Source organism: Crotalus tigris, unplaced genomic scaffold (assembly GCF_016545835.1).
Source record: "Crotalus tigris isolate CLP2741 ecotype Arizona unplaced genomic scaffold, ASM1654583v1 scf7180000017964.494433, whole genome shotgun sequence".
Taxonomy (NCBI): Eukaryota; Metazoa; Chordata; class Lepidosauria; order Squamata; family Viperidae; genus Crotalus; species Crotalus tigris.
This window is the reverse complement of record NW_024096747.1, coordinates 202957-217657: the sequence shown is the minus strand read 5'-3', so window position 1 is coordinate 217657 and position 14701 is coordinate 202957. Positions and strand designations below refer to the sequence as shown.

Sequence of the window (14701 nt, the reverse complement as noted above, 5' to 3'; positions counted from 1 at the left end):
CACATTTTGGATACGCAGAAACCAGCCTGCACTTATGGCCTTTTGCAGTACCCCACAGTCACATGGCCATGATTTATGATGGTTTTGCCAGAAACCAGTGTTTGCTTCCAATTTCCAGCAAAAATTGGCCAATGGCATACAATATACACTTAACAACTGTGACATTAACTGAACTGCTACATTTGCTCAATGACCACCCCAAATAAGGTTGTAAAATTGGGTCCAGTCATGTGATGATCTGCTTTACAACTGTCAAGACTTGTAACATTAATTGCCAGGCTCAATTATAGTCTTAAATCAAGGACTACCTATATAAGTTTCAACAAAAGGCCAAGTTAGCAGAGGCTGAGCTGAAAATATGGTATGCAGAAAGCTACTGGGTGGCAGTAAAGAGACCAAAACATTCTTTGTTGCCTTTCAGTATTAATCTATATATCTTTGCAGCCCAGATACAATCAGACTGAAAAATAGGATATATATCTCATAATTTGGTATTATTTAAGAGTCCCATGGGGATAGCTTGAGAAAAATCATACTTTTTCCTAAGCATAAGTCAACCCCTACATAAATTTCCACTAAAGCAAACAGGAATCTCTCCACAGCATGCCACCCACCAGGCTAATAACATTGTCTCTCCCAGCTCATGACATTCAGTTGTATTGTGCAACATTAGTTGGAAATATGAAAGTGGTAGTTCAATACAACCAGCTTGGGGGAGGTATATAGTATACACTGTACAGTAACAACTAGAAGTAATTTTGATCAAGGAAAGAGTACAAAGTTAAAGGGGGGGGGGGTTTTACAGATCCCAGTCTTGAGTAGACCTTCTAGTGAGAAAAAAAAGCAGGAAATTTGCAAAATAAATGTTCTCACCTGGCTTTATTAAAATGGGCAGATAGCTTGCCCCAATCTTGCTCTTTCCAGATTTGTTGGACTAAATGAAAGTGACATTGACTGGATTCATCACTAGTGTTCTCACCACAAATAGTAGATGTGCCTCTGTATGGTTCTGTCAAGTAATTTACTGTTCTTCTCTCTGCAGGCACTGTCATTACCCAGCTGGAAAGAGGCAATTTTTTCAATGAAACCATAACCAAGAACCACCTTTTTGCATCAGTGCATGATGCAATTACCTATATCACCAGGAACCGAAAACAGAGCATGCCACACATTGACAACGTAAGAGTTACTCTTTTTCTTAATAACTCAGAAAAACCTACTTCTCACAGGGATCATGGAGGTTTAGTACACTGCCTGGGTGCTATTTTGCCATCAGGCACATCTCTTGAAGCAGCAGGGCTGAACTATTCACTTTCCTTGAAGATCTCATTGCATGTCTATGCCAACACCAGTACTCTTTGGTCTTTTCTGGACAGCAGGATTTATACTCCATCTTTATACAGACCTGTAAAGGGAAAACCCTGATTCTTGGGCTAAGACGGTTCTCCCTCCCCATGCCGAATGATAATTTATCTTCCCCATTTAATATAGTTTAAAATAATGTTTAAAAACAACCATTGCATCAAGGTAGAGCGAATGATGTGTGTACACATGCCTTTGAGTCAGTGTTAATTCCTGGCACTTGCCTGGACCAGATCCTGCAGTTTTCTTGGCAGGTTTTTCAGAAGTGAAAATCTTCTATTTCCTTCTTCCTGGGGCTGAGACTGAGTGACTGACCTTAAGTCACCCAGCTGCCTTTATGCCTAACATGGCACTAGATCTCATGGTCTCCCAGTTTTTAGCCCAGTGCCTTAACCATTTATAATTTACAGGAAGTCGTTGACTTACAACAGTTCATTTAGTGACTGTTTGAAGTTACAATGGCACTGAAAAAAGTGACTTATGACCATTTTTCATACTTATGACCATTGCAGCATCCCTATGACAATGTGATCAAAATTTGGATGCTTGGCAAGTGGTTCATATTTATGATGGTTGCAGTGTCATGGGGTCATGTGATCACCTTTTGTGACCTTCTGACGAGCAAAGTCGATGGGGAAGCCAAATTCACTTAACCATGATATTAACTTAACAAGTGCAGTGATTCGCTTAACAACTGTGGAAAGAAAGGTTGTAAAATGGGGCAAAGCTCACTTAACAACTGCCTTGCTTAGCAAGAGAAATTTTGGGCTCAGTTGTGGCCGTAAGTCAAGAACTATCTATATTTTATTTTATTTAAACTTTATGACTGCCCAGCTCCAGTGGACTCTGGGCAGTGTAGAAAACTACATGACACCAAACTGGCTAATGTGCAGACCAGGTTAAATGACTCTTGTCATGAACTCACTAGATTAGATGAGATAAGCCATTTCTCAAACTACTCAGTAAAGCAGGCTACAAACTGAGCTCTTCTAGGGAGTGCTTTGATTTCTCTTTAGATACTATAAGGATTGCTATGTATGTGTGCATCTCCAAAGCAATTCAGTTAAAAATTACGTCAAGGTATTTTGTGTTTAGAAGTAGGAATATGATCTTCCATGGAAAGCAGGATGTAAAAAAAGAATATCTGTGTTCTGGATAATTTTTTCCTTGATGTTTTGTCTCATGAACATGTACAGCTAATATGAGATGCTCAATCTCCATCTTTGTAGGTTGAGTACAGCACTAACATGTAATCCGAGGAGCAGAAAACAGGCCTATGTCTTCGAGATGATGTACTAAACTATGTTGCTAATGAGCTACGATTTACCACTGTTACCAGTCCAGAGAAGAAGTGAACCATTACCAAGTGCAAATGCTTAAAAATTGGAAGTTGGAAATGCCTTTTCCTGGAGACTCAACTCTGGAGGAACTGAGAACTGATAGTGGCCTAGAAACTTTTGTTCTGGATTTTTGAGCACTGATTCTTCTAGTTCTCCTGAGAAAATATTTCATGGATTAGAAAAGAATCCCTCTCAGGTACTGAAACTTGTTGCTATCTGTTGTGTCCTGAGCCTGCAAAAGTAGGCTCAGGATGTTGCATTGGTCCCAGACATTCCAAAAGCTGCCCGGGACCAGACCAAGTGGCGCCGGCCTTGTGCGCATGTGCAAGGTGCAAAAATGGCCTGCTACTTTGTTGTGTTATTGTCCGGGTCTCTGGTCGCTTAAAAAGGCCTGCGCGCCTGTTGCTCGTCGTTGGACTATTGATTAAAAGAGGAATAAAGAGCTGTTGAACTTCGCCATGTTGAGTCATCATTCGCAACCGAACGGAGTATTTAACACTGGCGACGAAGGTGGGATCCTTTGAAAATTAAATAGAAGGTTTTAAAGACTTACCAGATGGAACTCCTATGTTGCAAGGGGGGAGAATTACTTCAGAGTAAATCAAATTAGAGAGGATGGCTTGAAAGCTGCAACGCTTTTGTGTGTTTGTGGACAAGAAGCTTTCGAAATTGCAGAGAATCTGGTGGCTCCTGCACCTCTAGAGTCAGTAATGTATACTGATTTGAAGAAAATGCTAAAGGAACACTTCCAGCCAAAGTTATCTGTTATTGCTTGGAGGCATGCGTTCGAGCAGAGAGACCAGAGGCCAGGTGAATCTGCTATGGATTTTATTGCGGCCTTAAGGCAAGCAGCCAGACCATGTGAGTTTAAAGATCTGAAAGAGAGGCTGTGAGATTGCTTCGTATGCAGTTTAAGGAACAGAGACTTACAGCAGAAGATTTTTGCCAAAGAAGATGTCTCTTTCCAAGATGCTCTACAAGAAGTTACAGCTGAGGAAGCAGCAGGCGGGGCTGTGAAGGCTATACGGCCCACCAAGCACCCTCCAGAGTCAGCTACCGTCCATCAAGAGGACGCTAGAGAAGAATTGGAAGTGGATCCTGAAGAAGAGGTGGATAGACTTCACCAACCACCTGGAAGGAGGCAGAAGGAAGGTCCGGACAAGGCCCCAGCATCTCTTCAATGCCTCGGGTGCGGAGGATGCCACAAGCGAGCTGAGTGCAGATCCTGCTTCGCCATTTGCAGAGCGTGTGGCAGGCAAGGCCACATCGCATCCATCTGTTTGGGTTGCCAGAAGGTACAACCGCGTGAAGAATTGCATCTGAAAGATACCAGGGTCCCCAGCCAACATAGGATGGGTTTCTGCACATCGTGCAGGACTATTTTAAAGACAGGGACACATAAGCCCCTTAAGAAGAAGCTGTCCATCAACTTAAGGCTGCAAGGGGTTCCCTTATCAATGGAGTTGGACACTGGGTCCGTTCTCTCCATTATTTCCCTTAATACATTCAAAAGGATATGCAGCAGCAGTGGCTTTTGAGTTAAACTCAGGCCGTCCAACCTAATTCTTACAGATTTTCAGAATTCTATGGTGTGTGTTAAGGGGGAGGTCACCCTTAAAGTACAACGTAAGGATTTTGAAGGTTCCCTTGATGTGGTGGTTGTTGGGGGTGAACGCACGAGTCTTATTGGACTCGATTGGTTCGAGGCCCTGGGAATCCAGGTCACGGGGCTGCACCATTTGCAAACGTTAAGTCTTGCAGAAGTCTGCAAGGAATTTGCAGATGTGTTTAGCTCAGAGTTAGGATCCTACAAGGGGCCCCCAATTTCACTACGGTTAGACCCAAACATCACACCCATCAGGGTTAAGCCTAGAAGGGTACCTTTTGCCCTCAAAGGCAAGATTGATGCTGAGCTGGACAAACTGCTCCAGCAGGGCATTTTAGAACCTGTAGATTCTAGTCCATGGGAAACCCCATAGTAACACCTCTAAAGGCTAATGGGGACATACGTATATGTGCAGACTACAAGTACACACTGAATAAGGCGCTGCAACAGCACGCTTATCCAGTGCCTGTAGTAAGCCACATTCTGGCCTCCCTCAAGGGGGAGGGGCGCATTTTTGCGAAGCTTGACCTGGCACAGGCCTGTCAACAGCTGTTGATGAGGCAGCTGCAGAGGCCCAGACTATTGTAAGTCACAGAGGGGCATTCAAGGTCAAGAGACTGCAATTTGGGGTAAATGTAGCTTCTGGCATATTCCAAAGTGTCATGGAGAGCACACTTCGAGGTATTCTGGGGGTCTGTTCCTATTTTGATGATGTCCTCATTGCTGGAGAGTGATCTCAAAATTTAGCTGAGAGATTAAGGGCTGTCTTACTGCGTTTTCGAAAAGCAGGCCTTAAACTAAAGAAGGATAAATGTATGATAGGAGTCACTTCTACTGACTTCTTAGGATTCAGGATAGATGCTTAAGGCATTCCCCCTGCTGAATCTAAATTGCAAGCCATCCAGCAGGCCCCAAGCCCTAAATCTAAGAGTGAGCTGCAAGCCTTCTTGGGGCTATTAAATTTTTACCATGCTTTTCTCCTATATAAGGCTGCTGTGGCAGAGCCATTACACAGGCTCTTAGACAAGCAGGCTTCTTGGCAGTGGACCAAAGTGCATGAAAAGAGTTTCAATGCTGTTGCTCACTTCTAATGCTGTTTTAGCACATTTCAATGAACAACTGCCTGTTTGCATCTCATGCGGTGCATCTCCTTATGGGGTTGAAGCTGTACTCAGTGACCTGAAGGCTGATGGGACGCAGGTCTCTGTGGCCTATTATTCAAGGACTCTGTCTTCTGCTGAGCGAAATTACGCTCAAATTGACAGAGAAGCCTGGGCCATAGTGGCTGGCATTAAGAAATTTCATGATTTCTTATATGGCTGCTATTTCACGGTCTTTACTGACCATAAGCCTCTGCTGGGGTTGTTTACCACTAACAAACAGACCCGACGTATAATTTCTCCTCGCATGCTGAGATGGTCCATTTTCCTGTCAGCATATGACTGTACATTGGTCCACAAACCAGGAAAAGAAATGGGTCATGCAGATGGCCTGAGCAGATTACCCCTGAACCAAGTAGAGCCAGATCTAGCTCCAGCAATTAATATTCTGTCCATCCAGGAGTTACCTGAGTCTCCCCTTAATGCTAGGGATGTGGCTGCAGAAACAGCCACTGATCACACGCTTACATGTGTGCTGACATGGGTGTTGTCAGGATGGCCTGACAAGTGCCCTGATACTGAGTTCCAAAGCTTCTGGCTCAAGAAGCATGAGTTTACCACTTTCAAGGGTTGCCTGTTATGGGGTAGCAGAGTAGTGCTCCCAACCTCATTGAGGTCTAGAATCTTGATCTCTCTACATGAGGGACATCCTGGCATAGGCAAGATGAAAGCACTTGCGTGCAGCCATCTTTGGTGGCCTGGCCTCGATAAAGCCATCGAGGCCCAGGTACACAGGTGCCAATTGTGCCAACAGTCTCAGCCTGAAATGCCTCAGGCCCCAGTGCATAGGTGGGAGGAAACTCAAACCCCATGGTCTAGGGTACATATAGATTACGCTGGGCCCTTTCAGGGACAATTCTTCCTGGTTGTTGTTGATAGCCATTCCAAGTGGCTAGAGGTTGTTCCTGTTTCCTCCACTACTACTGCCAAGACAATCCAGGTGTTGAGAGGAATTTTTGCTTCACGCGGTCTTCCAGATGTTCTGGTTTCAGATAATGGCCCCCAATTTCCCTCTTCTGAGTTCCAAGCTTTTCTTCAGGCCAATCTGATCCGGCATGCAACATTAGCTCCCTTTCACCCATCCTCCAATGGACTGGCTGAGAGAATGGTGTGCACCACCAAAGATGCACTTAAGAAACTGACTTACGGTAACTGACATCACAGGTTAGCAGACTTTCTTCTTGCACACCACACCACACCATGCACTGCTACAGGGAAGAGCCCCGCTGAACTCTGCTGGGGTCACCGTCTTATCACTAAACTGGATAGGTTGCAACCAGACCGGGTGGCTTCACAGATGTCACAACCGCGGGCACCTAGGAGACTCCAAGTGGGTGATCCGGTCTGGTATGGAACTATGGGCCTGGTCATCTCTGGGTCACCGCTGTGGTCTACAAGGTCTCTGGGCCGCTTTCATACAAAGTCACCTTGGGAGACGGCCGCGTTCTGCGCAGACACATAGACCAATTGCGTTGGAGACTGGACTCTCACCCTTTTGCTCCTGGCTCTGGGGAGGAGGAGGACTATAATATGACAGGCCATCATTAGCCGCTGCTGAGGCTATTCAGGATTCATCCCAAGGTTCCACAAGTGCTAACAGGAAGTCCCAGGATAGGGGGTCATCCCACATATTCATAAGTATTCCAGACAGGGAGTCACACCGGGGGTATCCATGGTGTTCACACATGGCAGATAGTGCTCCAGACAGGGAGACTGACCGGGGGTATCCACACAAATCACAAACAGCAAGAGAACAAGAATTCCAGCAGGGGCGCTGGCCCAATTCTGCAATTGCTCCCAGAAGGACGTCAACAAGGGGGGTTGCCATGGAGGCAACTCCTGATTCTGGCACCTTGGGCACGGCCTTGGAAGCCACACAGTACTGGGGCACTGCCACTACTCAGCACTCTCCATCTGCTGGCCTTGGGTTCGAGGGACTATGTTCCCAAGAAGGGTCCATTGTGGATCCGGGGACTACCACCCCTCCAAGGTATGCTGGCATGGACTTAGAGGGTCCAGCCAGCCAGCAAATGGGCGGGTCAACCAGGTATTTGGGGCAGCAAAGTCCTGGTCTGCCTAGCCTGGTAAGCGAGCAGGTGAGCCAGGCAATCTCACCGGGGTCCCAGGGAAATTTAAGGCAGCCACACACTGGCCTGCCTCGCCTGGTAGGCGAGCAAAGAGGCCAGGAAATCTCTCGTGGCCCTAGGAGGTCGCACCAGGCCAAGTGCCCACCCAAACATCTTAGGGAATTTGTGAAGTTGCTGTCAAGTTCCAAGGGGTCTGCTTGTAAGGGCCCTGGATAGGAAGATTATTTTGTATTATTTTTTGATTTCAGATACATCTATTCCTGAACAGGTTGAAGAGGTTTTGCTTGAGGGTAGCCTCAGTATTCCACATTCCGTGCATTTGATTTGTGGAACTATATAACACTGTCCCAAGGGATAATGCACTTATGTGCGCGTAGATATGTTCCATCTAGGGGGGAGGGGTGTTGTGTTCTGAGCCTGCAAAAGCAGGCTTGGGACGTTGCATTGGTCCTGGGCATTCCAAAAGCTGCCCAGGGCCAGACTGAGTGGCGCCAGCCTTGTGCGCATATGCAAGGCGCAAAAACGGTCTGCTACTTTGTTGTGTTATTGTCCGGGTCTCTGATCGCTTAAAGAGGCCTGCGCCCCTGTTGCTCGTCGTTGGAGTATTGATTAAAAGAGGAATAAAGAACTGTTGAACTTCACCATGTTGAGTCTTCATTCGCAACCGAACGGAGTATTTAATACTATCCCTGCTCTTGGGATAAGGATTTTCCATGCAAACCTACCATTGGATTTGGTGAGAAAAGTGGGCATTTGCAGCATGTTTTTGCCTTTGTGATAGTCATGATCAACAAGGAAAGGCAGAATATCTCTGTTACATAAGCATCTACTCTCCATGTTTGTTTCTTCTTTCTTGGACCGGAGTTTTAATAGCAGGTCTTGGAAAGTGAGTTTTTTCATACTTTGAATTTCTTTGGTCATGTCTGGATGTCTTAATACAGAAGAAGGAGCTTTAGCCCACATGCTTTGCACGAAGTATTCCTAATATTTCCAGTCAGAAGTATCAGATAGGCAAACAATAAGAAAGTTGAAGACCTGTGATTAAGATGCTGGAAAGTAAGCATAAATCAAGGTTGGTGATACTGGACACGTAAACAAGACCTCTGGTTCTTCTTTCACTAATACTGCTTGATTTCAGTAGACTTGATTACAATTTACTGAGACAATGCATAAGAAACAGGAAGTGGGACTTTTATTGCAAAATGGTAAGAAAGAAAGTATGTATGAATTATGAAGTCATTATTATTTCTTGGGAAGCAGGAGTTGAAATCAGAAGATAAATATATATCTGGTTTTAGAAAGGTTTGGGGGGCAGGCATCCTATTAATATGAATTAAATGTGTGTATGGCTCAGCTCTGTGAATATCAAAATGCGACAACTGTCTCCAGAAGCAGATGTTGTGAGGTGAGACTGCAAGATGTTAGAGAATTCTGAGTTAAATAACCTGCCCTGCCAAATTAAGCCAGCCTGTTCATTATTCAGGCCACTAATCAGACCAGATATATCCTCAGTGACCTAACCATTTTATCAGCAAATATATCTTTATTTGACTTTTACATTTTATGCACTACTGTTTCTCATGCTTTGAATAGATATCCCCCTTTTCTTTGTTTGTTTAGCATTTAACATTAAAACATCTGTCTTGTGGTCTGTATACACTCAAAGTTATAATAAATATCTTTTTACTACAAATGTTGTATTTTGATAACTTTGTAAAGGTGGTCCTCAATTTCTGGCTCCTATAGTCTCCTTTGACATTGAATACTATCTGTTATGAGAAGAGATATAAATAAACTGTTTTTTAAGTTTTAAAGTTGAAGTGGAGGTGAGCACAGCAGGCAGGAGAAGTCTGAGGCCTTTGCCTAATGGTGGCCTGGTCCTGGCCTAACTACCCCATCTGGGACTACCAGAGGTGCCATCACCAAGTGATGTGGTCACGTGATGTTTTACCTCATGACTCCTTCACTTAGCAACGAAAATCCTTGTGCCAGGTATAGCAGTTAGGCACAGACTTCCTGCACTGAATAGATATTAAGGGAAGATGAATTGAAAGATGTTTGCGGTTTTAAAATTGGAGGAAGGAACATCAATAAACTGCATTATGCTGATGGCACTGTCCTGATAGCTAAAAAGGCAAAGGATCTGCAAGTTCCTGAACTAAAATTAAATATAAAAAAGACCAAACTAATGACAACAGGTAGAGTAACCACCTTAAAATTGGCAATGAAGATTCTTGCTTCTGCCTTTTAGGATCAACCATCAACAGTAAAGGATCAAACTATCATGGTACTGTACAGCAGCCATGAAGGCCTTAGAAAAAGTATTCAAATATGATGTCTCTATACCTACAAAGATGAGAATAGTACTACTCATGATAGTCCCTGAGACACTTCGTGGAAGCAAAAGTTGGACTTTGAAGTAGCAGGATAGGAAAAGCATTGATACCGTTGAACATTGGTGTTGGAGAAGACTTTTGAGAATATTATAGATAGTGGGGGGGGGGAACCAAACCAAAACAAATGGCTCATCAGACGAATCAATCCAGAGTTCTTACTCAAAGCATAAATGACCACATTCAAATTATTCTATTTTGGACACATTATGTGAAGATCCAGCTATCTAGAAAAGGTCCTGATGCTGGGAAAGGTGGAAGGAAAGTGGGGGGGGGGAGGACAACCAACAGCAAGGTGGATGGGCTCAGTTACAGTGGCAATAGGTGCAATGTTAGAAGACCTGAGAAGACAGATCCTTGTGAAGAAAATCTACGTGGTTGCTAGGATCAAAAACTACTCGTTGGCATTTAATCAATTCAATCACAATGGTTTCCTAAAGTTGAGGCTTAAGAATATTCAGTCTTACACAAGTCTTATTTCCTGCTCATTACGTACTAGCCATAACTCATCTAAAATATGGATAGGTTAGGAATTGGCAGAAGAAAGAAAACCACCACCCTCTAGTGTACAACTGCAGAAAGGACAGATACTTTTCAAAAATTATTCTAGGAATAGATGCATACAGTATATCATTCAGAATAACAGAATAGCAGAGTTGGAAGAGGCCTTGAAGGTCTTCCAGTCCAACCCCCTGCTCAAGCAGGAAACCCTATACCATTTCAGACAAATGGTTGTCCAGTCTTTTCTTAAAAACTTCCAGTGTTGGAGCATTCACAGCTTCTGGTGGCAGGTTGTTCCACTGGTTAATTATTCTAACTGTCAGGAAGTTTCTCCTTAGTTCTAGGTTGCTTCTCTCTTTTGTTAGTTTCCATCCATTCCTTCTTGTCCTGCCCTCAAGCGCTTTGGAGAATAGCTTGACTCCCTCTTCTTTGTGGCAGCCCGAGATATTGGAACACTGCTATTATGTTGCCCCTGGTCGTTCTTTTCACTCAACTAGACATACCCAATTCCTGCAATGTTCTTCAAATCTTTAGCCTCCAGCCCCCTAATCATCTTTGTGGCTCTTCACTGCCCTCTTTTCAGAGTCTCAATAACTTTTTTATATTGTAGCAACCAAAACTGGATGCATTATTTCGAGTGTGGTCTTACCAAGGCATCATAAAGTGGTACTAAACTTCATGTGATTTTATTATAGCAAAAACAGCAGCAATAGTTGTCAACAAAGACCAGCAGAGACACACTTAACACACACACACACTTAACCATCAGTGGACGAATGTGGGAAAATATAAAACCAAAGTTGGGCTTTCTTTCTTTCTTTTATTGAGGGTTGCTCTCTCCTTTTTTGATAAGCTTACAAATGAGAAGACTAAGGAGAGCCATGATAGGAATTTGCACTGATTTTAAAGGCTGTGGCTTGCAAGAGGAGACGCCTCACCTTACCACTCATGTCTTCTAAGTACTGCTGTTCTACGAGCAGGAGCCCTGCAGAAACAAGAGTTATGGTCTGGTGAGATGATGAATACACATACAAATCAGTAACAGAAAATCTGAAGATGCAGGTTTCTTCAAATGTTTTTGGAAATTGTCATTTCTGATGCCAGAATTTCCCCCGATTCTTTTTCAGTGTGTATATGTGTAGAACTGACTGGTTACATTATTGCTGATAAATAATTTTGTTTCTGAGGGGTCCTTGGTGCTCTCTGAGTGTGCTTGTTTTCTTGCAGACATTTCATTACCCAAACTAGGTAACATCATCAGTGCTACACTGCTACACTAGCACTGATGATGTTATCTAGTTTGGGTAATGAAACATCTGCAAGAAAACAAGCACACTCAGAGAGCACCAAGAACCCCGCATGTCAATCCTGAGCTACAAATATTCTCCTTTATTAGTAACTGCAAGGACTACTGGGTTTATTCCCTGTATAGCTTTAGCTTTGTAACACAGCCTGTGGTTGATGATAAGGAGCTGTTTTTATTTGGGAAGCCAGCTTGCTTACATGTAAATACACACCTACCAATAAAGACCTATAAAAGAGAAAAAAAATTCAGATCACCAGATTATATACAAAATGTATAGCCCTTTCCTAGATCGGGATGCTTTAGACAATCACTTAAGCCCTAGTCATCACACAGCTTGACTACTGTAATGGATACCATAGTGGAGGGGTAGGGAACCCAAAATACTTAAAGAGCCACACACACACACAAAAACACAAACACACACACACACACACACAGAGAGAGAGAGAGAGAGAGAGAGAGAGAGAGAAGCAGGGAAGCGCAATTCCTCTCTCTGTCTCTGTCTCTGTCTCTCTCTGCAAAGGCAGAGGAGGCTGGGAGCCGCAGGGGAAGGCTCAAAGAGCCGCATGCGGCTCCGGAGCCGCAGGTTGCCGACCTGTGCCATAGTGTATGGAGCTCCCTTGAAAACTACCCAGAAGCTTCAATTGGTCCAGTAATGGGCAGGCCTTGATATGCCAGTGTAACATCACTTGTCTGTTGCTCACAGTGAATTCTTCACTATCCCAGAAGTCAGTACAGCTAGTCCTCATTTAGTGACTACTTTGTGTAGCAACTGTTCACAGTTGCAACACTGATTAAAAATTACTTTACAACCAATCCTCACATTTACAATCTTCACAGGTCTGTAAAGCAAAGGAAAGCTGAAGTGAGATCAGCAAAGACACAGTTTTATTTAGCATTTGCTTCATGCAAGGACCAAGTTTCTGGTCTCAATTGTGGCCACTAAATAAGGACTACTGTAGCTTTTCATAACTGAGAATGCTGCTGCCATGTGTTGTGAAAGTGGAAAATACATCAACTATAATGACACTGGTTCCCGAAAAAATAAGATTCCTGGAGTCTGAGATATACACATGCTGATTTGATTCTGCACATCTGTAGGAGATTCTTCCCTCAGACTGTTATATTCTGGAACATTGATAATGAATAGGATGAACTCTGGAAAACTGCCTCTTAGATTCCTCATGTATTTCAAATCCTGACCATTGTCTCTCCTTATTTATTTTTTATTATTAATTTTTTTTCCTATCCATCTTGCCTTGAAGGAACTCTGGGAAGTTGACAATGAACTACAATGCCACTATTTTTCCCAAGGCTGTGGATGACAAAACATAATTTGCCTGACTGGTAGTTTGTGGTGAAGAATGAAGACTGCGAAGAAGTTTCTGTGTGAAAATATTTTGAAAATATTCCATAGCAAGAAAAGTAAGGTTTTACACTTAGGCAAGAAAAACCAAATGCAAAGATATAGAGTAGGTGGTTCCTGGCTTAACAGTAGTAACTGTGAGAGGAATCTAGGAGTCCTAGACCTAGTGGACAACCAGTTAAGTATGAACCAGCAGTGTGTTGCAAAAAAGCAAATGCATTCCTAGATGCATCAACAGATGAATAATATCAAAATCATGTGAAGTATTAGTACTGCTATATACTGCCTTGGTAAGCCCACGCTTGGAATAATGCATTCAGTTCTGGTCACCATTACATAAAAAAGAGGTTGAGAATTCTGGAACTTGAAATTCATCCATAAAGTGGCTGAGATAGAAAAACATTACTGTAGAGCAGGGGTTTCAAACTCACAACGTCACGTGATGCGTCGTGATGTATCGTGACCTTTTTTTCCATTGCTTGCAATAGGGTGGACGCGGTTTCTCTATGACGCATCCAGCCCGCAGGCCGGCAGTTTGACACCCCTGTAGAGTATTGCAAATAGACCCATGGTGGATTTTCAGGAGAAAATTCTTGAGATCACTTTGATTTTTTTTCAACAAGTAAATCCAGAGACAAAATAATAAAAGATTTACAAGTATGAGGACCAGGGATATTACTTGATAAATACTGTATAGATATTGAAATTACAACAATTTACATTTTGTCTTTTTTTCCTCTTCTATCTATCTGCAAGTAATTTTCTTTCTTTTGAAACTAAAACCACAAGCCCTTGCTTGCATTGTCAATACCATATTGCTTAGCAAACAATTGGCGACTTCCAGCAGTCAATCAAACATGTAGAAATGGAGTCGCAGCCATGTTTGTTTAAGGCTAAGTGAATATAGCAGCTGTGGCTGGTAAAGCATAGTTTATAGCTTAGCATATTGTGGAAACCCAGCCAGTTATATTGAACAAGCCATACTTAATCAAACAGTGGCACAGCAATGAATGAATCTGATCATCTGGAAACATTGGGTCAGTGTTGCACTTAAACTGTAGCCAAATTTGAGCAGAAACTTCAAAAATTGTAAGCAGTGGGAAACTTCATAGTAAAAGTGACTGTCAGTTCAACTGCCAAATTCCCGCCTTAGGACTCTTGAGTTTCTTTGAAGCATTCATGCTCAGTTCTACTTGTTGGACACAATAAATCACATTGTCTTATAGGAAAGTGTCTCAGAACTATTGTTTGGTACTGAGTAGATCTGCTATATACAGGTTACAGAACTTGAACCACTGTTAAGGGGCAGCAAAGACTTTGTTTTCTGTATTACTCTGCTGCCATCCAGCAGTCATCCAAATTTTCGCAGCCCAGATAAAGCAACCAGTTTTTAAATCTACCATATGTATGTAAATAACATGGAAGAATATTTTTAAAAAATAAATTTTTAAAAAAATCATTAAAAATGTAATCTGGGCTAGCAAGATTGTACAAGTAGCAAGTGCCAGAGGCAGCACTCATAGCCCTCTCTGTGGGCATGCACGCCATGCCCCGCAGATGGCAACCGTCCCTCTTCAACC

The 14701-nt window shown here is 43.1% G+C and overlaps 1 protein-coding gene across 4 annotated transcripts in view; it reads left to right on the top strand.

Moving 5' to 3' along the window:
• SLC26A6 (solute carrier family 26 member 6) overlaps nucleotides 1-13915 on the top strand; it is a 61864-nt gene extending 47949 nt beyond the window's left edge. For 3 of the 4 annotated variants that reach the window (XM_039345585.1, XM_039345584.1, XM_039345582.1), the window contains exons 20-21: nucleotides 1043-1179; nucleotides 13021-13915. In XM_039345585.1, the coding sequence (XP_039201519.1) occupies nucleotides 1043-1179; nucleotides 13021-13080 (197 nt within the window). In that variant the 3' untranslated portion in view covers nucleotides 13081-13915. Of the gene's footprint in view, nucleotides 1-1042; nucleotides 1180-2591; nucleotides 3158-13020 lie in introns of those variants that run through there. The other variant, XM_039345583.1, reaches the window with a different exon arrangement.
• The last annotated feature ends 786 nt before the right edge of the window (nucleotides 13916-14701 follow it).